The sequence below is a fragment of the Schistocerca gregaria genome, chromosome 2, assembly GCF_023897955.1.
Source record: "Schistocerca gregaria isolate iqSchGreg1 chromosome 2, iqSchGreg1.2, whole genome shotgun sequence".
NCBI lineage: Eukaryota > Metazoa > Arthropoda > Insecta > Orthoptera > Acrididae > Schistocerca > Schistocerca gregaria.
In genome coordinates this window covers 344,629,133-344,651,605 of record NC_064921.1, presented here as the reverse complement: position 1 = coordinate 344,651,605, position 22,473 = coordinate 344,629,133, and the positions used below count along the sequence as shown (strand labels likewise).

General features: G+C 42.4%; 1 protein-coding gene across 1 annotated transcript in view; it reads left to right on the top strand.

Annotated features, from left to right (window-relative positions):
- Nucleotides 1–22,473, top strand: part of LOC126337022 (fat-like cadherin-related tumor suppressor homolog) — a 304,620-nt gene that overhangs the window by 205,603 nt on the left and 76,544 nt on the right. Inside the window, exon 3 of the mRNA XM_050001295.1 lies at nucleotides 14,214–14,303. Within this exon, the coding sequence (XP_049857252.1) occupies nucleotides 14,214–14,303 (90 nt within the window). The remainder of the gene's footprint in view (nucleotides 1–14,213; nucleotides 14,304–22,473) is intronic.

The following is a 22,473-nucleotide window of genomic DNA, read 5'->3' as shown; positions in this document are numbered from 1 at the left end:
TTTAACTTTTATTTGGCGATGTACCATGAGGAATGACCAGTATTCAGGGACATGACAGGAACGATTATTTGAAACACAGAATTTCTGAGATAGAACAAAATTAATGCAAACTGTTATTTCCTCTCTGTATTATATAATATATTGTCAGGTTCAGATATACTAAACAGTTTGTAAAACACATGTTGCAATATTTACTAAGTATTAATCAACAGATTCATCTTTAAGCATTATCGTATACATGTCTGCCGCTCCGCCCCCGGTAGCTGAGTGGTCAGCGTGACAGAATGTCAATCCTAAGGGCCCGGGTTCGATACCCGTATGTGTCAGATTTTCTCCGCTCAGGGACTGGGTGTTGTGTTGTAATCATCATCATTTAATCCCCATCGACGCACAAGTCGCCGAAGTGGCGTCAAATCGAAAGACTTGCACACGGCGAACGGTCTACCTGACGGAAGGCCCTAGTCACACGACATTTATTTATCGCATACGTCACATAAAAGTCGTTGTGCAGCTCGCAATAAATGTTCGAATATCCCACCGTTAACTAAAATGCATTTGTGCAATCCTGGGAGAACATGTTGTGTTGCTTGTCAGAGCGACTTCCCACATTCCCTAGTGAGTGCAACAGCGTCCATGATACGATCATACAGTTGATCTCATGTTTTCACCTTTCGTTTGTACACCTCAGACTTCATACAAAGCCGGCCGTTGTGGCCGAGCGGTTCTTGGCGCTTCAGTCCGAAACCGCGCTGCGGCTTCGGTCTCAGGTTCGAATCCTGCCTCGGGCATGGATGTATGTGATGTCCTTAGGTTACTTAGTTTTAAGTAGTTCTAAGTCTAGGGGACTGATGACCTCAGGTGCTAAGTCCCTTAGTGCTTGGAGCCATTTGGACTCCATACAACCCCATAAACAAAAATATGATGTAAGGTCGTCCGATCTTGGTGACCAGTTAATTGTAGTACCACGGCAAATCCAGCGATTAGGGTAAGTGCAGTTCAGATGATACCTCATCCGTCTGGTAAAATGTGGAGGGGCTCCGTCATTGGAAGTACTCTGTAGTGGCGTGGCCAAAGGAACGTCCTCAGGGTGCTCGAGGAACAAATTTTCAAAAAATAAAAAAAATAAAAAAAAATTGCAAGTAATTCTGTCCTGTCATTCGCTCTTCTAAAATGACTGGACCTGTGAACACGTTACCGATCATGCCGCACCAAACAATGATTGAAAAACTAACTTTTAAACTGGTTTCCACTGTAGTGTGTGGTTTTTCCGACTAGCGATGATTATTATATGTGGTGTTGATTTCATTCAGTGGAAACGTGGTTTCACCCGTGAATAGTGTTAATGGAAGCAAGTAACGATTGTTATTTAACCTGTGACACAATTGAAATCGTATGGCATTGTCGCCAATATGAACACGCTGTATGCGAAATAGGTACAAGTTTTCCGCATGTAGTGTTCGTCATACACATTTGTGGGACCTTAATTTGTATAGAAAGTTGCTATGCGCTGGTAGTGGGACTATGCTGCAACATTTCAACAATGTGTTGCTTTTCCTGCACAGGTTGTTGATCTTAAAGTTCAGAAGAAAAATTATAGCATGTAAGAATACCTGTTTCATGCAATGTGCTGAATGCTCTGGTAAACACTCTACAATCAGGAATTCGACGTATCGGAAGGCGCGGACGGTGTTCTTATGCAGCAGCAGGAGCACACCATCACAGAAGCCGCAAACGTACACCTTATCTGCATACTCTTCATTAGTGTACACGTGTAGCACTTTAGCTAGCGCATGTACAAGAACGGTTAACCGGTGCTTCTTTCTGATACTCTATTCCTTGCTCTACTTGTGTCGGGTGCTATTGACAAGGGATTTCAGATAGATTCCGGATTTCCGGAAGGCTTTTGACACTGTACTACACTAGAGGCTCGTAGTGAAACTTCGTGCTTATGGAATATAGTCTCAGTTATGTGACTGGATTTGCGATTTCCTGTCAGAGAGGTCACAGTTCGTAGTAATTGACGGAAAGTCATGGACTAAATCAGAAGTGATTTCTGGCGTTCCCCAAGGTAGTGTTATAGACCCTTTGCTGTTCCTTCTCTATATAAACGATTTAGGAGACAATCTGAGCAGCCGTCTTCGGTTTTTTGCAGATGACGCTGTCGTTTATCGATTAATAAAGTCATCAGAAGATCAAAACAAACTGCAAAACGATTTAGAAGAAATATCGGAATGGTGCGAAAAGTGGCAGTTGACCATAAATGAGAAGTGTGAGGCCATCCACATGGCTGCTAAAAGAAACTCGTTAAACTTTGGTTACACGATAATCAGTCTAATCTAAAAGCCGTAAATTCGACTAAATACCTAGGTATGACAATTACAGACAACTTAAATTGTAAGGAACACACAGAAAATGTTGTGGGGAAGGCTAATCAAAGACTGCGTTTTATTGTCAGGTCAGTCAGAAAATGTAACTGACGTACTAAGGAGACTGCCTACACTACGATTGTCCGTCCTCTTTTAGAATACTGCTGTGCGGTGTGGGATTCTTACCAGATAGGACTGACGGAGTACATCGAAAAAGTTCAAAGAAAGGCAGCACGTTTTGTACTACCGGGAAATGTGGGAGAGAGTTTCACAGAAAAGATACAGGATTTGGGCTGGACATCATTAAAAGAAAGGCTTTTTCGTTGCGACGGAATCTTCTCATCAAATTCAATCACCAACTTTCTCCTCCGAATGCGAAAATATTTTGTTGACAGCGACCTACATAGGGAGGAACGATCACCACGATGAAATAAGCGAAATCAGAGCTTGTACTGAAAGATATAGGTGTTCGTTCTTTCCGCGCGCTACACGAGTTTGGAATAATAGAGAATTGTGAAGGTGGTTCGATGAACACTATGCTAGGCATTAAAACGTGAGTTGCAGAGTATCCATGCAGATGTACTTCAGTCACAACACATCACGAACAACTGCGTGTTCAAAGGGCTGGTTTACACTGAGGCGACAGAAGTCATGAGATAGTATTATACACACATTCAGATGGCGGAAGTATCTCCTACACAAGGCATAAAAAGGCAGTGCATTGGCGGTGCTGTCATTGGTACTCAGTTGATTCATGTGAAAAGGTTTCCGACGTCGTCATGGCTCCATGACGGTAATTAACAGACTTCGAACGTGGAATGGTAGTTGGAGCTAGACGCATGGGACATTCCATTTCGTAAAATGTTAGGGAATTCAGTGTTCCGAGATCCACAGTGTCAAGAGTGTGACGAGAATACCAAAGTTCGGGCATTACCTTTCACCACCGTCAACGCCCTGGCCGATGGCTTTCACTTAACGACCAAGAATCCGGGTTTATATAGAGTTATATCAGTGATAACAGACGAGCAACACAACGTGAAATAGCCGCAGACGTCAATGTGGTACATACGATGAACGTATCCGTAAGGACAGTGCGGCGAGACTTAGCGTTAATGGGCCATGACAGTAAACGACGGGCGCGAGTGCTTGCTAACAGCAAAACATCGCCTCAAGCGCTTCTCCTGTGCTCGGGGCCATCGGATGGACCCTAGGCTACTGGAAATCTTTGGTCTTCTCGGACGAGTTCCGATTTCAGCTGGTACGAACTGTCGGTAGGGTCCCAGTGTGTCGCATAGCCCACGGAGACGTGTGCTCTAGTTGTCAACAAAGGACTGTGCAAGCTGAAGATGACTCCATAATGGTGTGAACTATGTTTACCTGTAATGGACTGGGTCCTCGATTATGTTCGGCTACCTGGAGACCTTTTGCAGTCACTCATGTACTTCATGTTCCCAAACAACGATGGAATGTTTTTGGATGATAATGTACCATGTCACCATGCCACAATTGTTCTCGATTGGTTTGAAGAACATTATGGACAGTTTGAGCGGATGATATGATCATCCAAATTGCCTTACACGAATCCCATATAATATTTACGCGAACTAATCGAGAAGTCAGTTCGTGCACAAAATGCTGCACTGGCAACATTTCCACGATTATGGACAACTGTAGAAGCAGCATGTCTCTGCAGGGGACTTCCAGCGACTATTAGACTTCTCGAGTCCACGTCGAGTTGCTGCACTCCGCCTGGCAAAAGGAGGCCCAACACGATATTAGCAGGTATCCCACGACTTCTGTCATCTCAATGAAATAGCGGAAAAACCTTGCCCGCAAAGAGGTTGAAAGCAACGGGGCAGATTGGGCTAGAATAAAACGTCAAAGAGATTAGTTGAGTAAGACACGTACGTGCGCGTCACTAGCACAAAAATAAATTTATATTAAATATGTTCTATCCGCCAGGTTAGCAGAGAGGGCTAATGCGCTGCTCCCTAGACTCGAGTAAGCGCGCTGGCCCCAGTTCGGATCCACCCTGCAGATTACCGACATCGGCCGGTGTGCCGGCCAGCCTGGATGTGGTTTTAGGCGGTTTTCCACATCCCCCTATGTGAATACTGGGGTGGTCCCCACGTTCCGCCTCAGTTGCACGACTCGCAGCCATCTGAACACGTTTGCACTATTTCGTGGATTACACTAGACGCAGACAGCTGGGGTACACTAATTCCGTCCTGGAGGGGGGGGGGGGGGTGGTACAGGGTGGTGGCAGGCAGGGCATCTGGCCACCCCTTAAAACTAACCTTGCTGAATCCATTCCTAACCGTGCCGACCCTGCTAAACCGCAGGACGAGGCACCAGCAAAAGAAGAAGAGGAGAGGAAGAATAAGAAGATTAAATGTGTTCTATATAGGAAACCATTCGGGCTAGCCCGCTAGCCCATATGTCTTTATGAAGTTATTTTGCTTTAGATGCTCGTTCCTGTCATATCCCTGAATATGGACCATTACTCCTGGGATACCTTGTGTACCAGGTGCGAAATACAGTACACAGAGCTGCCATCTCTAGCAGCAGCAGCAGCAGCAGCAGCAACTGCACTAACCCACCTGGGCGCAGAGTCCAGGAAGAGTGGATGACAGACAGAATCGAGGTAGCATGGATTGACGTACTGGCATCTGACTTCATTAATCGTAGTGGCATGGCAGTCTCTTGGCATTTCATGATCAGAGGCTTTTACTGTGTAAGAGGTCTTGGGAACGTGCCGGTCCAGGCGGTGGTCCATCAACCTCTGTGTGGGCTAGATCGAGATACCACGGGCAACATGATGTCTTGCATTATCTTGTTGAAAGACAATGCCACAGAGACCTCGAAGACAGGGAATAGACACCGGTCTTGACACGTCAGAAATGTAACGACTCCCGTCCAAATTGGGAGCTATGCGAACTGAGCTGATACCCACTGAATCCCCCACCATCACGCAGTTGGCAACATTAATTCTTCTCAGAGTTACCACGCACGGATACTCCATGGCAATGCTGTACTCAGACGTGGGGCTCGGCGCGTCCAGTGTTGTTCTTGAGCTGAGGTGACCAGCTCTTCCGTATTTGCCGGGATATCGCATATTACAGCTATATTTTTTGAAATCCTTCTGACTCTCGTATATTTCGCCAGTAATCGTTGTTGTAAATATTAATCCCGCGAAATACTACCGATAGTTCATTTTTCATGACCGGCAACTCTCGAGAAGCTTTCGTATAATAATCGATCCTACTGTCGCCATTTAGCCTATTTTTTGTTCGTGTTTCTATGGAAAGAAGACGGTTTGCTTCAGGGGATTGCAAGGAGTGGGGAAAGAATGACAAACTACGCGCCTAGGGTGGGGTTGAGAGGGGGATGTTTACTTGTTTCTCGGCCACGGTTGCGCACACCTCGTACCATACAGCAGCTGTGGTACAAATAACAACACGGAAGTAACAAGGACTCGCGAAGGATGATTATAGAGACGTTCACGTTTATACGTGCTCATTAAGCCATAAAACATAATGTGAGCAACGTATTTAGAATGCTAAACTGTAACACTCATTTCTGAATGACTCCTATTAACGCTTTTTCATACTAAAAACTTTTTCTCGGTTTGTGGAGTTACTCCAAATATGATACTGTATGACATAGCAGAGTAAAAGTAAGCAAAATATGCCAGTTTTTTAATATCCCCAGTGTGACCCATTCCAAGAAAATGCAATGTAGTTCTGCCCTTGAAATTTATTGCCACCAAATCTCCCATAAACCTTAAAATCATGGTCAGATGATGGTCATTTCCTTTAAAACGATGATCAAATGTTGTTCCGCCCTACGTTGAGCGCTCACCTCCTCCCCCCCCCCCCACTCCCCGCGCAAAGCTAGCGCTCTCTCTCTCTCTCTCTCTCTCTCTCTCTCTCTCTCTCTCTCTCTCTCTCTCTCTGGGAAAAATATTCCCTTAGGGGGAACTTTCGGCGAAAGGGAAACGTTGGGGAATTTTTTGCGAAAGAAAATTTCGGTACCGGGGAAGTATTTTATCTGCCTAGGCTTACTACTTATGCCATATGATATTTTAGTTCAGACAGCCTATACTTAGTTTCTGGATATTCATTAGATGTTACCCTCTCTTCAAATAAATGGGTACACCCTCCCTTTGTGGGAGACGTTAGGCTCACCGCAGGGCGCAGTGACACCTCTCTGCCAAGTCACTCTGAAGTGTGCATGGCCAGTTTAGACCCTTTGGGATGTTTATCGACTTTCGTAATCGTATAGAGTTCCGATGAGAGGCCATGCTGGATTTCGTCGTTTTAGTTCACGCTTGTATTTGTTGGGTTTTGTATTATAACGTATGTCCTGTGAACATAAGCTATTTCAAATACCTTAAGGATCCCTCGAAAAAAGCGTCAGTATCGATATGATTTATATGTAATTCAATGTAAGGTAAGGACAGAGGGGCGGTTCCGAACCTTCAGGAGGTGTAAGTAAACAACACAGGCACGGACTTGGTGTGTTCACTGTAGCGTAGTAAACAGTTGTGAAGAGAGAGAGATAGGTGGTGCGCTAATGGGAAATCAATAGAAATTGAAAAAAGTATGTAGAAAGCAAATGCGGCGCCCCTGGGGCAGGTTTTTTATTTTTCTAGTCCTGCTATAGTTTTTAATTACAAATTTAAAAAATTACTTCGTGTTAAAAAAAAATTTATTTGCACGATAATTTTAAGGCCTTGAACACACAATTTCATCTCTTCAAGCTGCCAACACTGATAATAAAAACTAGCTTAAAGGAATAGTTAGGTTGAAGATATTTGGAGAAAAGTTGCCTTAGAGGTATCATTTGAGATTTTTTCTCGGTCCCGGGTTCGAACCTCGCAACTGCTTGAATTTTGAATAATAATCATTAGAATGGCGGCCTATGACTTCTGGCATAAGAAGCGGCCATCGTCCTGCCAACGGCGTTGTCAAAGAGGACGAAGAAGCAGCCAGAAGTTCCACTTTCTTGCCGTTGTAGTGGGAAACTGCCTCTACAATGTAGAAGAATCAGCAATGATCAACGGCATGCAAATGCAGAAGGTAATGGAAACCACTGCATTAACGACACAGAATGTGTATCCACAGGACATGTGGCCTGTAATTGGAAAGTGTCATGATAATACCTCCATTGCCGAAAGATTCCAGGCCAGTCCCCCATTTGGATCTCTGAGAGGAGACGGCCAAGGGGAAGTGACTATGAGAAAAATACTGAATAACCAACAAAAAGATTACAGTCTACGACTCGGGACGCGGAATGTCAGACGTCCGAACGTGATACGGAAGCTAGGAAATGTGGAAACGGAAATACAGAGGCTCAGTCTAGATGTAGTGGGACCAACGAGATGAAATGGAAAGGAAACAAACATTTCAGGTAAGTTGAGCAGAGGGTAGTATCGGCAGCAGTATAACAGAGTAGGATTCGTTATGAATAGGAAGGTAGAGCACAGAGTGAGTCACTATGACTAATTTAGTAATAGGGTTGTTCTCATCAGAATAGTCAGCAAATACACACCAAAAACAATATTTCAAGTATACATGCCGCCATTACATGCAGAAGATGAAGAGATAAAGAAAGTGTGTGAGGATATTCAACGAGTAATTAAGTAAAGGAAGATGAAAAACTAGTAGTCACGAGGAGATTGGAATGCGATTATAGGGGGAAGGAGAAGAAGAATGGGTTACGGGAGAATATGGGTTTGATATGTACGGGAGAATATAGGTTTGATATTTACGGGAGAATGTGGGTTTGATATTTACGGGAGAATGTGGGTTTGATATTTACGGGAGAATGTGGGTTTGATATTTACGGGAGAATGTGGGTTTGATATTTACGGGAGAATGTGGGTTTGATATTTACGGGAGAATGTGGGTTTGATATTTACGGGAGAATGTGGGTTTGATATTTACGGGAGAATGTGGGTTTGATATTTACGGGAGAATGTGGGTTTGATATTTACGGGAGAATGTGGGTTTGATATTTACGGGAGAATGTGGGTTTGATATTTACGGGAGAATGTGGGTTTGATATTTACGGGAGAATGTGGGTTTGATATTTACGGGAGAATGTGGGTTTGATATTTACGGGAGAATGTGGGTTTGATATTTACGGGAGAATGTGGGTTTGATATTTACGGGAGAATGTGGGTTTGATATTTACGGGAGAATGTGGGTTCGATATTTACGGGAGAATGTGGGTTCGATATTAGCAATGAGAGAGGGGAAAAACTGAGTTCTGCAATAAATTTGTCAGTAAAAGCGAATACTCTGTTCAAGATCACAAGAGGAGGAGATATACTTGGAAAAGGGCAGGTGATACGGGAAGAATTAAGTTAGATTATGTCATTCAGTAGATTGCATCATGGTCAGACAAAGATCAGATACTGGACTGTACAGCGTACCCGAGAGCAGATATAGACTCGGATCACACTGTGGTAGTGACGAAGAGTAGGCTGAAGTTTGAGACTAGTCAGGAAGAATCAGTGCTTAAAGAAATGGGATGCGGAAGTACTAAGGAATGAAGAGATACACTTGATGTTTTCTGAGGCCATAGATACTGCGATTATGAACACCCCAATAGGTAGTCCAGTTGAAGAGAAATCTCTAAAAACGGTAAGCACAGAAGTTGGAAAGAAAAAAATAGGTACAAGTGGATAACTGCGAAAATACCATGGATACCAGAAGAAATACTTCACTTGATGGACTGAAATGTTCAGGGAAATTCAGAACTACTGAAAATGGAAACTAAAGCGCAATGGCTGCAAGAAAAATGTGAAGAAATTGAAAAAGAAATGATTGAAGGACTGACTTAGCAGACAGAAAAGTCAGAAGTCAGTTTAAAAGCTAGGATGGTAACAGAAGAGTGCAATTGGAATCCATTGCTAAATGCAGAGGAGAGAGGGGATAGGTGGAAAGTGTTCATTCAAGGCCTCTACGAGGGCTAAATGGTTCAAATGGTTCAAATGGCTCTGAGCACTATGGGACTTAACAGCTATGGTCATCAGCCCCTAGAACTTAGAACTACTTAAACCTAACTAACCTGAGGTCATCATCAATAATTTGCTTAATGTATTCCAGTCTCTGTCTTCCCCCAGAGTTTTTCTACCTATAGGCTCCTCTGCTTCCATGGGAGTTATTCCCTGGTGTCTTAACAGGTGTCACATCATCTTGTCCCTTCTTCTTGTCAGTGTTTCCCTCAGATTCCTTTCCTAGCCGATTTTGCAGAGAATCACCCGATTTATTACCTTATCAGTCCACCCAGTTTTCGAAATTCTTCTGTAGGTCCACATCGAGAAAGGCTTCGATTGTCTTCTTTTCCGCTTTTCCCCACTGTCCACGTTTCACAACCGTACTATGCCGTGCTCCAATATAATATTCCCAAAAATTTGTTCCTCAAATGAACGCCTGTATTTGATGTTGGCAGACTTCTCTTGCCAGGAATGCCAGTGCTAGTCTGATTTTTATGTCGTCCTTGCTCCGTTCGTCGTGACCTCATGATCCCCAGTTTAGTTTCTCGCCGTTCTCGTTACTTCCGTCTTTCTGCTATTTTCCCTCAATCCGTATGCTGTACTAAGACTGCTTCCAATCAACACATCCTGTAGTTCAATGTCATCAGTGAATCTTTTTCACCTTAATTTTAATCTCCCCCCCCCCCCCTTGAACGTTTCTTTTATTTCCGTTATTGCTTTTTAGATGGTGTAGATTGAACTGTAGGCGAGAAAGACTACGGCCCTGTGTCACATCCTTTTTAATCCGAGTACTTCGTTCTTGATCTTCCACTCTTAGCGTTCTCTCTTGGTTCTTGCATATATTGTATGTTATGTATCGCTTACCCTTTTTTTTCTCAGAGTTTCGAATATCTTGCACCACTTTATATTGTCAAACGGTTTTTTCAGGTCGACAGATCCTAGAATCTGATTTTTCTTCGGTGTTGCTTCCATTATCGACAGAAACTTTAGCAGTGCCTTTCTGATGTCCTTACCTTTCCTAAAGGTAAACTCGTACTCATCCAGCAGATCAATTTTCGTTTCCACTGTTCCGTATATTATTCTTGGCAGCATATTGGATACTTGAGCTATTAAGCTGATTGTGCGATAATTCCCCTACTTGTTGGCTCTTGTCATCTTCGGGATTGTGTGGATGCTGTTTTTCCGAGGGTCTGATGGTATATCAAGAGTCACACACCAACGTGAACAGTCATTGTGTTGCCACGTCCTCCAATGATGACAGAAATTCCGATGGAATATCTAAAACTTCTGCCTTATCTGATCTTTTCAGTTCTGGCAGGGACCCACCTTTGCCTTCTCTGTCAACTCCTGTTTCTTTTTCTATCACATCATCAGACAAGTCGTCCCCTCGTACAGCCGGCCGCCTTGGACTCGCGGTTCTAGGCGCGCTGTCCCGAACCGTGCGACTGCTACGGTCGCAGGTTCGAATCCTGCCTCGGGCATGGATGTGTGTCATGTCCTTAGGTTAGTTAGGTTTAAGTAGCTCTAAGTTCTAGGGGACTGATGACCTTAGAAGTTAAGCCCCATAGTGCTCCATTTGAATCTTTTTTTTTTTTTTTTTTTTTTTTTTTTTTTTTTTTTTTTTTTTTTTTTTTTTGCATGAAAACATTGAAGGCATAGGGTGCCCTGCACAGGTTTTACACAATAGTGTGCAGACATTTCATACATAGCACTAACCGAACACTACTGGATCCTTCCTCAGAAGACGCGATTTAGCAGCACGTATACAATTATTATAATCACAGAGATCGGCTTCCATTAGAAAAGCTTTGCGCGACATTTCGCGAAGTCGAATTTTGAAGCCTGCAATTAACTGTTGCGACTGGGTCACCAGCATCAGTGCCGTGTAATGACATAGTGTGGTGGTTAGTGTAGAAACCTGACGTATGGAAAGTCGTAGGTTTGAATCTCGCCAAATGCAGCGAATTTTTATTTTCCCCAAATCTTATCAAGGCTATCATTTTTTTTTTAAATTAATTGGTTTAAAAGAATTTTCGTGTTTCTAATACGTTGCCGCATCATTTTCGACATTGCATTGACTTTTTAATTTGCTCTTTTTTCTGGCTATCATTCTTTTTCCGTTTGGAATCTGCTTGTCGCCTGTAATCATCAACCTAGGGGCAACCAGGACTGCTCATCGGTTGGTAATGCGGCACCCCATGTAGTCAGTGTGAGGACAGTTTCAGGTAACCAGTGACAGCGAGAAATTGGTTTGCTTTTACCGCTGAAACTGAAATTTTGCTGCGGAAGGTGCCTATGCAAGCATACATATTACAAAATTTTTCTGTGCGGAGTTTACTGGTAGATGTTAACCTCAAACGCCGTGAACAAAGCGATTGTGAACTAAACTGCCTCTTTCTCGGATACATTGCATGTCACGAGGTTGTGATAAGATTAGGACACGAGTTTAAATTCAGGACTACAAAATGTATCGTCTACCGCAGTTCGATCATTAGTCACGTAAAATCAGCTGTCGACAGAAATTCTCCTACTTGCGACATACCTTGTGGGGGCCGCTTCCAACACTGCTCCGTGGACCGTCACGTTCATGTGTCTCCTATAATAGAGCGGTAGCCGGCAGCAGATGTGGCAACACGGTAGCAGTAAGTGACATACGTCAACAATCAAGTAATTTTAATCGGACTATAGTCTATACTTGTTGCATCATCAGCCGTTGGGAGAGTACGGCCAGTGTAATCTTCTGTTGGGCGTGCTGTTCTTTGCAACAAGATCGAGTGCGGTGTATCAAATTGATCATATTGATTATTTGTTAAATACCATCAACAAAACAAGTTATAAACAGAAAATATTAAAGGAAGACAGCTCATTCTTTCGTCTCTTCGTCTCTCGTCTCTTTTGGACTGTGGTAGGTAATTGTGGTATCAGGAATTTTACCGCAATCAGAGTTAAAAATTTCAATGTTCATCAAACAGATAAGCTTTTGACACATTTTGCAACAATATTCTGCCACTCATTTTTTTTAGTATTCAGGTATTACACCTTTTCCTCTTGCTCAGTTCCGTTTTTCTCTATTTCTGCTTCAGTCTTTTGGTGTTTCTTGTAATGCCCACCAATAATGCTGTAGACTCAATTGAAGATCCCTATGAATTCCTGAGGTGCCCTGACTTCTTTGAACCAAGAGAGGTAAAAATAATGCATGAGACAGTTGTTTCAGGAATCCGTTTCTTCTGACACAATTATCAATGTTGCCACAATAAATTACTTGAGCATTGATTCCACTCATATTGACCACTGCAAAAAGTATAACCATAGGCCAGTGGTGAACATTTCGCGCAACATTGTATGAAGTGGTCAACTTACCGTAGTGTCGACCCCATCTTTGGTACTGTTTTAAACTGTCACAGTGGATGGCTTCTGTTTATCTCCATTTGTTACAAAGTGTGATACAATCTACAGTTGGTTTCACCCTATTCCCTCAAGGACTGCTGGAACAGCCTCTTCAACATATTGAATGAGGCCCCCAGGCATACACACTGAGTGCACCCGATATCCTTCCCTGTTTCTTGCCACCACTTCCCTAAAGGGTATCATCATTCGCTGTATGTTTGGCGATTAACAGGCTCTACCCCTTTGCATTTGCCTCCTCTTGGCACCAGACAAAACAGGTTTCCCCAAAACATGTGAAGTGAGTCCCACTGGCTCAGTTTCAGTGATAGACAGTACCTCGTACTTGTTCGTTAGGGGGATCGGTACAACAGCCAGAGTCTTCCCTGGTCCCTATCCACCCAGTACAGTATGCCTTGATCTACCATTGACAGGCCACTACAAGTCAAGTGAAAGATGTTGTACTTGGTAATGGCTACCACAATTGTTTGTTAAAGTTGAAAGTGTCATAAACGAGGTGCTGCAGGTCAGCCCCAGCTGGTATCTTATGCAACTGTAGCACAACACTCCTCCTCAACCTAAAGCTGACAGATTAAAATGTCTGCACAATAAAGAAACAGCATCACTATCATGGCTGCTGTAGTTCTTCTTGTAATGACGCTATTCAGGGAAAACGAAAATGCTGACACTCTTAAATGGTAAACACTATGTAGCCTTCAACTTGAATGCATTAACAGAGGGCTCTTTCCTGCAGTTCTGCAGCCAGCCTCTGGCTGCAGTATCAGTCAAGCAGCACACTGTACTGTTGGAAACTTGTGTGTTTACATGTCATGAAGTTCACAAATTTCACTTAGGAAAAGAAAAGTGTTAACAACAAATGGACAGCTATATTAAGGCTTCCTTATATTTCTGCAGTTTATAGTTTCAACAAATTGTCTCCTTAAAACTGATTAATATAAGCCCATTATACTGTACAGTCAGTGAGAAATAATTTTATGGCTTTCATGCCAGTTCAGAACCAGAATGAAAATAGAGAGCTGACAAACTTAACATTTAACAGTACTATAGTAATCAAAGCAAGTCTGGTAGCAGTAGCAGAGTTATCATTAGACTGTTCATTGTACTTCTCAATAGGCTACGTGCAAACATACGAACTTATTGTGGCTTGCTGCAGTTGTTAAATTTATAGGGCCTAGTGGACACACATTCCACCCACTCAAGTCATAAAAGCTCTACTAGTAGAAGGCACAATGGTTGAGTATCTCAACCTGCTAGATTTATCTGTAGACTGTATATCAACATCACTACTTGGCCAAAGTTCAGATACCCCACTTGCATGTTTTTATTTGATTCGGATACAGACAATAGTGGTTTGCAATTCTAGTTAAACAGGTGGCTTGTAAAATGTAAAGCATTTTATTTAGTGCAGTTCTGATGACTATTGTTTTCCTTTGCAGTACCGCCTGACAATCGCTGCTACCTGGATTCTGGAGGCTCAGGGGAGACTTTCTTTGTCAGTGAAGACGCACCTGTGGGCTCTCTCATTGGTGAGTGGTGGTAATAATAATAATAATAATAATAATAATAATAATAATAATAATAATAGGCCTCCGGTATGTTCTGCCAGTTGTAAAAGGTGACGAAAAGAACAAACCACTAATAGGGCTAACTCTCCTTTTAGTGTGATTAGTTGGTTCAGGGCAGAACTAATGAAGCCACGGGCAAGCGCTGTCACGGTCAGGGATGGCGCTTGAACGCTATGCCCGTCCACAATGGTGACAACACTGCTAGCCACACGGAAAACGATTTAAATCCAAATAGAGGTGTTTTGCAGGATATGCTTCCTGCAACCACTCTAGAAGGAAAGCAAAGACAGAGGATGAGATGGTCAGATGAAGTTAACCGACACATGTTCTGTTATTACCAAGCAACAAACTTAGGAACCAACACAACTGGATACAGATCGCAAGTATACACAAAATTTATTACCAGATACTCAGAATTAAATTTTTTAACAGAACAACGACTAGCTGATCAGATTCGTGTAATAATAAAAAATAACAGGATACCCCAGTCAGAATTTGAAAACATCAAACAACAAGTATAACAAATACTAGAACAAAATAATGTGCAATCAGAAGAAGGAGAAAATACAGTAATGGACTCGAAACATCCCAGAGCAAACAAACAAAGAACACCACACATCAATTAAACAATCAGAGGAAAACGAAATCTTAAGACAGCCACCAGAACAAGCACAAATGGAACATGAAGTGGCACACATGTTAGATACAGAAGAAAAATTTCAGCTAACATATATAGAATACAAAGACACAAATACAGACATTAGACCATTCTTGCATAGACCACCAAACAACCCACAAGTCAAAACAACAACAACAACAACAATAACAACTATCAACACAATCATACACAACAAAATAAATGAAAATACAAATATGGAAGAGTTAAAACTACTGGTTTATATAGGAGCACTCACTACACTAAATATACACAGTAGGTAGAGATCAGAACAAACCAACCCACAGAAGAAACCCACAAAACCAGCATGGCAACACAGGCCACAGATCAGAATAGAAAAACTGATAAGACATCGGACAGCTAACACAATTTATAAGAAATGAAATATCAGACAAAAAACGAAAAAGGTTAGGTAAAATCTCACAACAAGAAGGGATAGAGCAATTAGATGAAAAGATGCAGAAATTACAAGCATTGGCCAAACGACTTGGAAGAGACAAAAAAAAGTGAAAATAGAAGGAAACAAAACCAAACATTCAACGCAAACCAAAAGAAATTTTATCAGACAATAGATAACACACGCATTAAAATAGACAACCCACCAAACAATACAGACATGGAACACTTCTGGAGCAACATATGGTCAAACCCGTACAACATAACAGGCATGCACGGTGGATACAAGCAGAAACAGACATACAAGAAGATACCACAAATGCCTGAAGTGATAATTTGCCTATAAATATCTAGGATACAGACACAAAATAGGAATAGATAATACAAATATTAAAGAAGAACTAAAAGAAAAATATAGACAAAGACTAACAAAAATACTGAAAACAGAATTGACAGTAAGAAACAAGACAAAAGCTATAAACACTTATGCTATACCAATATTGACCTACTCATTTGGAGTAACATAGACCTAGAAGCACTCAATACACTTACACGATCACAATGCCACAATTATAGAATACATCACATACATTCAGCAATAGAAAGATTCACATTAAGCAGAAAGGAAGGAGGAAGGGGATTTATTGACATAAAAATCCTACATTATGGACAGGTAGACAATTTAAGAAAATTCTTTATAGAATGAGCAGAAACTAGCAAAATACACAAAGCAACCACTAATATAAATACATCGGCTACACCATTGCCATTTCATAACCACTTCTGCAACCCTTTAGATCACATAACATCAACAGATACGAAGAAAGTAAATTGGAAAAAGAAAACACTACATGGTAAGCACCCATATCATCTAACATAGCCACACATCGATCAAGACGCATCCAACGCATGGCTAAGAAAAGGCAATATATACAGTGAGACGGAAGGATTCATGATTGCAATACAGGATCAAACAATAAACACCAGATATTACAGCAAGCGTATTATTTAAGATCCCATTACCACAACAGATAAATGCAGACTTCGCAAACAGCAAATAGAAACAGTAGACCACATCACAAGTGTATGTACAATACTAGCAAATGGAGAATACCCCAGAAGATATGACTATGTAGCAAAAATAATAAATCAGCAGCTTGCCATACAACATAAACTAATAAAACAACACGTTCTCACATACAAGTATGCACCACAAAATGTACTGGAGAATGATGAATACAAATTATACTGTAACAGAACCATTATAACAGATAAAACACCACCACATAACAAACCTGACATCATACTCACCAATAAAAAGTAGTAGTTAACACAACTAATCGAAATGTCCATACCCAATACAACAAAAATGCAGAAGAAAACAGGAGAAAAAATTGAAAAGTACATCCAACTGGCTGAGGAAGTCAAGGACATGTGGCATCAGGATAAAGTTGACATTGTACCAATTATACTATCAACTACAGGAGTCATACCACATAGTATCCGCCAGTACATCAAATCTGTAATTATTGGTACATGTTCAATTACCCGAAAGTTCCTAAATGCAATTTAACATATACCGTACAGTTAAAAGGAAGTCACGCTTGATCAAGGTCTGCGTCACTTTCCATTTTTAAACAGACTAACGTCTGAGACAGGAAAGAGAAATAATAATAATAATAATAATAATAATAATAATAATAATCAGTGGCATGAAATTTTAATCTTAATTTAATATTATTGATTTAATGGTTTGATTTATTGATCCATTTTCATCTACAGCTGCACTATGTGCAAGAGTTATTTGGATTTTTATGTTAATATTAACAGTTTTACATATAATATATCTTTGTACATAATAACACACATTAATATATCAATTAATGATGAATACTTAAATAAATGTTGTAAATAAAATAGAAAGAAACTTCCACATGGGAAAAATATATTAAAAACAAAGATTCCAAGACTTACCAAGTGGGAAAGCGCCAGCAGACAGGCACAATGAACAAAACACACAAACACACACACAGAATTACTAGCTTTCGCAACCGGTGGTTGCTTCTTCAGGAAAGAGGGAAGGAGAGGGAAAGACGAAAGGATGTGGGTTTTAAGGGAGAGGGTAAGGAGTCATTCCAATCCTGGGAGCGGAAAGACTTCCCTTAGGGGGGAAAAAAAGGACAGGTGTACACGCGCGCCCGCCCGCCCCCCCCCCCCCCCCCCCCACACACACACACACACACACACTAAGGCACTAAGGGAGAGGGTAAGGAGTCATTCCAATCCTGGGAGCGGAAAGACTTCCCTTAGGGGGGAAAAAAAGGACAGGTGCACACGCGCCCGCCCCCCCCCCCCCCACACACACACACACAAGCAGACATATTTAAAGGCAAAGAGTAAGGGCAGAGATGTCAGTCGAGGCGGAAGTACAGAGGCAAAGAAGTTGTTGAAAGACATGTGAGGTATGAGCAGCGGCAACTTGAAATTAGCGGAGGTTGAGGCCTGGCGGATATCAAGAAGAGAGGATATACTGAAGGGCGAGTTCCCATCTCCGGAGTTCGGATAGGTTGGTGTTGGTGGGAAGTATCCAGATAACCCGGATGGTGTAACACTGTGCCAAGATGTGCTGGCCGTGCACCAAGGCATGTTTAGCCACAGGGTGATCATCATTACCAACAAACACTGTCTGCCTGTGTCCATTCATGCGAATGGACAGTTTGTTGCTGGTCATTCCCACATAGAAAGCGTCACAGTGTAGGCAGGTCAGTTGGTAAATCACGTGGGTGCTTTCACACATGGCTCTGCCTTTGATCGTGTACACCTTCCGGGTTACAGGACTGGAGTAGGTGGTGGTGGGAGGGTGCATAGAACAGGTTTTTCACCGGGGGTGGTTGCAAGGGTAGGAGCCAGAGGGTAGGAAAGGTGGTTTGGGGATTTCATAGGGATGAACCAAGAGGTTACGAAGGTTAGGTGGACGGCAGAAAGACACTCTTGGTGGAGTGGGGAGGATTTCATGAAGGATGGATCTCATTTCGGGGCAGGATTTTAGGAAGTCGTATCCCTGCTGGAGAGCCACATTCAGAGTCTGATCCAGTCCCGGGAAGTATCCTGTCACAAGTGGGGCACTTTTGGGGTTCTTCTGTGAGAGGTTCTGGGTTTGAGGGGAAGAGGAAGTGGATCTGGTTATCTGCTTCTGTACCAGGTCGGGAGGGTAGTTGCGGAAATGCGAAAGCTGTTTTCAGGTTGTTGGTGTAATGGTCGAGGGATTCAGGACTGGAGCAGATTCGTTTGCCACGAAGGCCTAGGCTGTAGGGAAGGGACCATTTGATATGGAATGGGTGGCAGCTGTCATAATGGAGGTACTGTTGCTTGTTGGTTGGTTTGATGTGGACGGATGTGTGAAGCTGGCCATTGGACAGATGGAGGTCAACGTCAAGGAAAGTGGCATGGGATTTGGAGTAGGACCAGGTGAATCTGATGGAACCAAAGGAGTTGAGGTTGGAGAGGAAATTCTGGAGTTGTTCTTCACTGTGAGTCCAGATCATGAAGATGTCATCAATAAATCTGTACCAAACTTTGGGTTGGCAGGCTTGGGTAACCAAGAAGGCTTCCTCTAAGCGACCCATAAATAGGTTGGCATACGAGGGGACCATCCTGGTACCCATGGCTGTTCCCTTTAATTGTTGGTATGTCTGGCCTTCAAAAGTGAAGAAGTTGTGGGTCAGGATGAAGCTGGCTAAGGTGACGAGGAAAGAGGTTTTAGGTAGGGTGGCAGGTGATTGGCGTGAAAGGAAGTGCTCCATTGCAGCGAGGCCCTGGACGTGCGGGATATTTGTGTATAGGGAAGTGGCATCAATGGTTACAAGGATGGTTTCCGGGGATAACAGACTGGGTATGGATTCCAGGCATTCGAGAAAGTGGTTGGTGTCTTTGAAGGATGGGAGACTGCATGTAATGGGTTGAAGGTGTTGATCTACGTAGGCAGAGATACATTCTGTGGGGGCTTGGTAACCAGCTACATTGGGGCGGCCAGGATGTTTGGGTTTGTGAATTTTAGGAAGTAGGTAGAAGGTAGGAGTGCGAGGTGTCGGTGGGGTCAGGAGTTTGATGGAGTCAGGTGAAAGGTTTTGTAGGGGGCCTAAGGTTCTGAGGATTCCTTGAAGCTCCACCTGGACATCAGGAATGGGATTACCTTGGCGCAAACTTTGTATGTAGAGTCGTCTGAAAGCTGACGCAGTCCCTCAGCCACATACTCCCCACGATCAGGTACCACGGTCGTGGAGCCCTTGTCAACCGGAAGAATGATGATGGATCGATCAGCTTTAAGATCACAGATAGCCTGGGCTTCGGCTGTGGTGATGTTGGGAGTAGGATTAAGGTTTTTCAAGAAAGATTGAGAGGCAAGGCTGGAAGTGAGAAATTCCTGGAAGGTTTGGAGAGGGTGATTTTGAGGTAGAGGAGGTGGGTCCCGCTGTGATGGAGGACGGAACTGTTCCAGGCAGGGTTCAATTTGGATAGTGTCTTGGGGAGTTGGATCATTAGGAGTGGGATCAGGATAATTTTTCTTCGTGGCAAAGTGATATTTCCAGCAGAGACTACGAGTGTAGGACAGCAAATCTTTGACAAGGGCAGTTTGGTTGAACCTGGGAGTGGGGCTGAAGGTGAGGCCTTTGGATAGGACAGAGGTTTCGGATTGGGAGAGGGGTTTGGAGGAAAGGTTAACTACTGAATTGGGGTGTTGTGGTTCCAGATTGTGTTGACTAGAATTTTGAGGTGTTGGGGGGAGTGGAGCTGGAAGTGGGAGATTGAGAAGATGGGAGAGACTGGGTCTGTGTGCAATGAGAGGAGGTTGAGGTTTGTTGGAAAGGTTGTGGAGGGTGAGTGAGGTGCCTTTCCGGAGGTGGGAAACCAGGAGATTGGATAGTTTTTTGAAGTGGAGGGTGGCATGCTGTTCTAATTTGTGGTTGGCATGTAGGAGGATGCTATGTACAACCGGTGTGGATGTGGGAGAGGAAAGATTGAGGACTTTGATTTGGGATAGGAGTTGACGGGTGTGTTCATTGACCGAGTCGATGTATAGGTGAAGGATTAGGCGGGTGAGGGCTATGGATTCTGCTGTTTGGAACTGGTATAAGGACTGATGGAAAGAAGGATTGCAGCCACAGATGGGAACTTTAAGAGTGAGGCGTTTGGGGGTTATGCCAAATGTCAGACAAGCCTGAGTAAATAAAATATGGGAGAGTAATCTGGCTAGGGTGAAGGCATGTTTGCGGAGGGAATGTAAATAAAATTTAATGGGGCTGTTGTAGGTATGTTGTGAGGTTGACATGGTATTAGAATGTGGAAAGGGTAATATGAGGTTAAAGTGAAAGTAAATAGAAATTTATATAGGGAGAGGTAAAGGTGTGAAAAAAGTCGAAAAAGTGTTGGTTTGAGATGAGCTATGTTGATCCTGTGCTGAACTTAGGTTGGTGAACAACAATGGGTGCAAAGGTTAGATAGTTATGTTGTCTCCAGATCACGTTGAAGGGCGGGGAAATTCAAGAAAATTTCGAAAAAAATTTTTCGAAAAAAGTTTCGAAAGAAGAAATTTTTTGAAAAAATTTTCCCAGTGAATTGACTGATCAAACAAATTTTTGACTTGCAGCCGATCGTCGTTGCTGTTTGCCACGGCTGTCAACACACTCTGTTGTCTTCGATTTGAGCAAATCGTGGAGATGATGGGATTCCATGCACTGTCCAGCTGGTAGCCTTCATTTTATCAAAAATCTTGTCTTTCCTTCGTCAGAGATTGATGTTCACAAAGATATTATTTGTCTTTATTTTTTTCACAGCTACTGCCGTCTGTCAGCCAACAGCTACTCTGTCCTCCAAGCTTCCTCGCGCAACCACAATTGTTTCCAATGCAAGACACCACCAGAAATCATATCATTTAGCCTGCGTGAATTGCACAGTTTGTAAAAGAAAATACAGAAGTAAATGAGCTGCAAGGCAGCTGTAATTGGTGATTTATTTGTCACAAATGGTTTCACTGCATTAAAACAGCATTCTCAGGTGGATACAGTATCACATTAGCACACCAAGATACCCCCAATGTTCATAGTAAAAAATCAAACCCCTAAAAAAGCAAAGTCATCAAAGTAAATAAAACAGGACATTGGGGTAAATAGTGTGGCGGCATACGTGTGGTGCTTGCATACAACACAGAAGATGCTCAGGTGTGTACATACACCACTGGTGCACCGCCACACTGTTCACCCCAATGTCCTGTTTTATTTATTTTGACGAATTTGCCTCTTCAGACATTTGCCTTTTGACTATGAACATTGGTAGCATCTTGGTACACTAATGTGAAACTGTTTTTACCCGAGGATGTTGTTTTAATGTGGCAAAACTGGCTGTGACAATCGTCAATTACAATGGTCTTCCAGTTATTTTACTGCCATTCATCATGAAGTTAAATGGTTGTGGCCGCCCACATTACTAAGTTCTGTGAGAAAATAGAGAACGTATAGAGAATATCGACCTACCAAAATTTGCCCTTGTGGATGCAGAGGAAAAAATCGAAGCATGTTAGCATGAAGGGGGGGAAAAGTAATTGATAGTGAACAATACTAGTCCATTACATTGGCCTACCCTTCAAACAAGCTACAAGTGTTACCTTGTAATGCATATACAACCTCATTTGTTTCCATCAGGTTGATTATGTAAATATTATTACCCTTTTTGGAAATGTATAAGTTACATATATATTTTACTGAATTTGCAAAAAGATCAGAGGTTTAATTTGCTAAGATTATCATTATTCATTGCTATGTAGGAAGTCTTTTTCTCTGCTCCTACATAGAGAGCAAGTGAGTATTTTCCAGTTCTTTGTGGATGCTCAGGTATGATGTACTAGATTAACAGTCAGTGTTACTGACATTCAGAATAATTATACATATATTTGGTTAGGGAACACAATTGCTCTTTCATTATGCAAATGAAGTAAGTTATTGTGTTGGAACTATAATTTCCCACATACTATCTTATCTTGCTGCACTGTTTATGGTGTTTTAC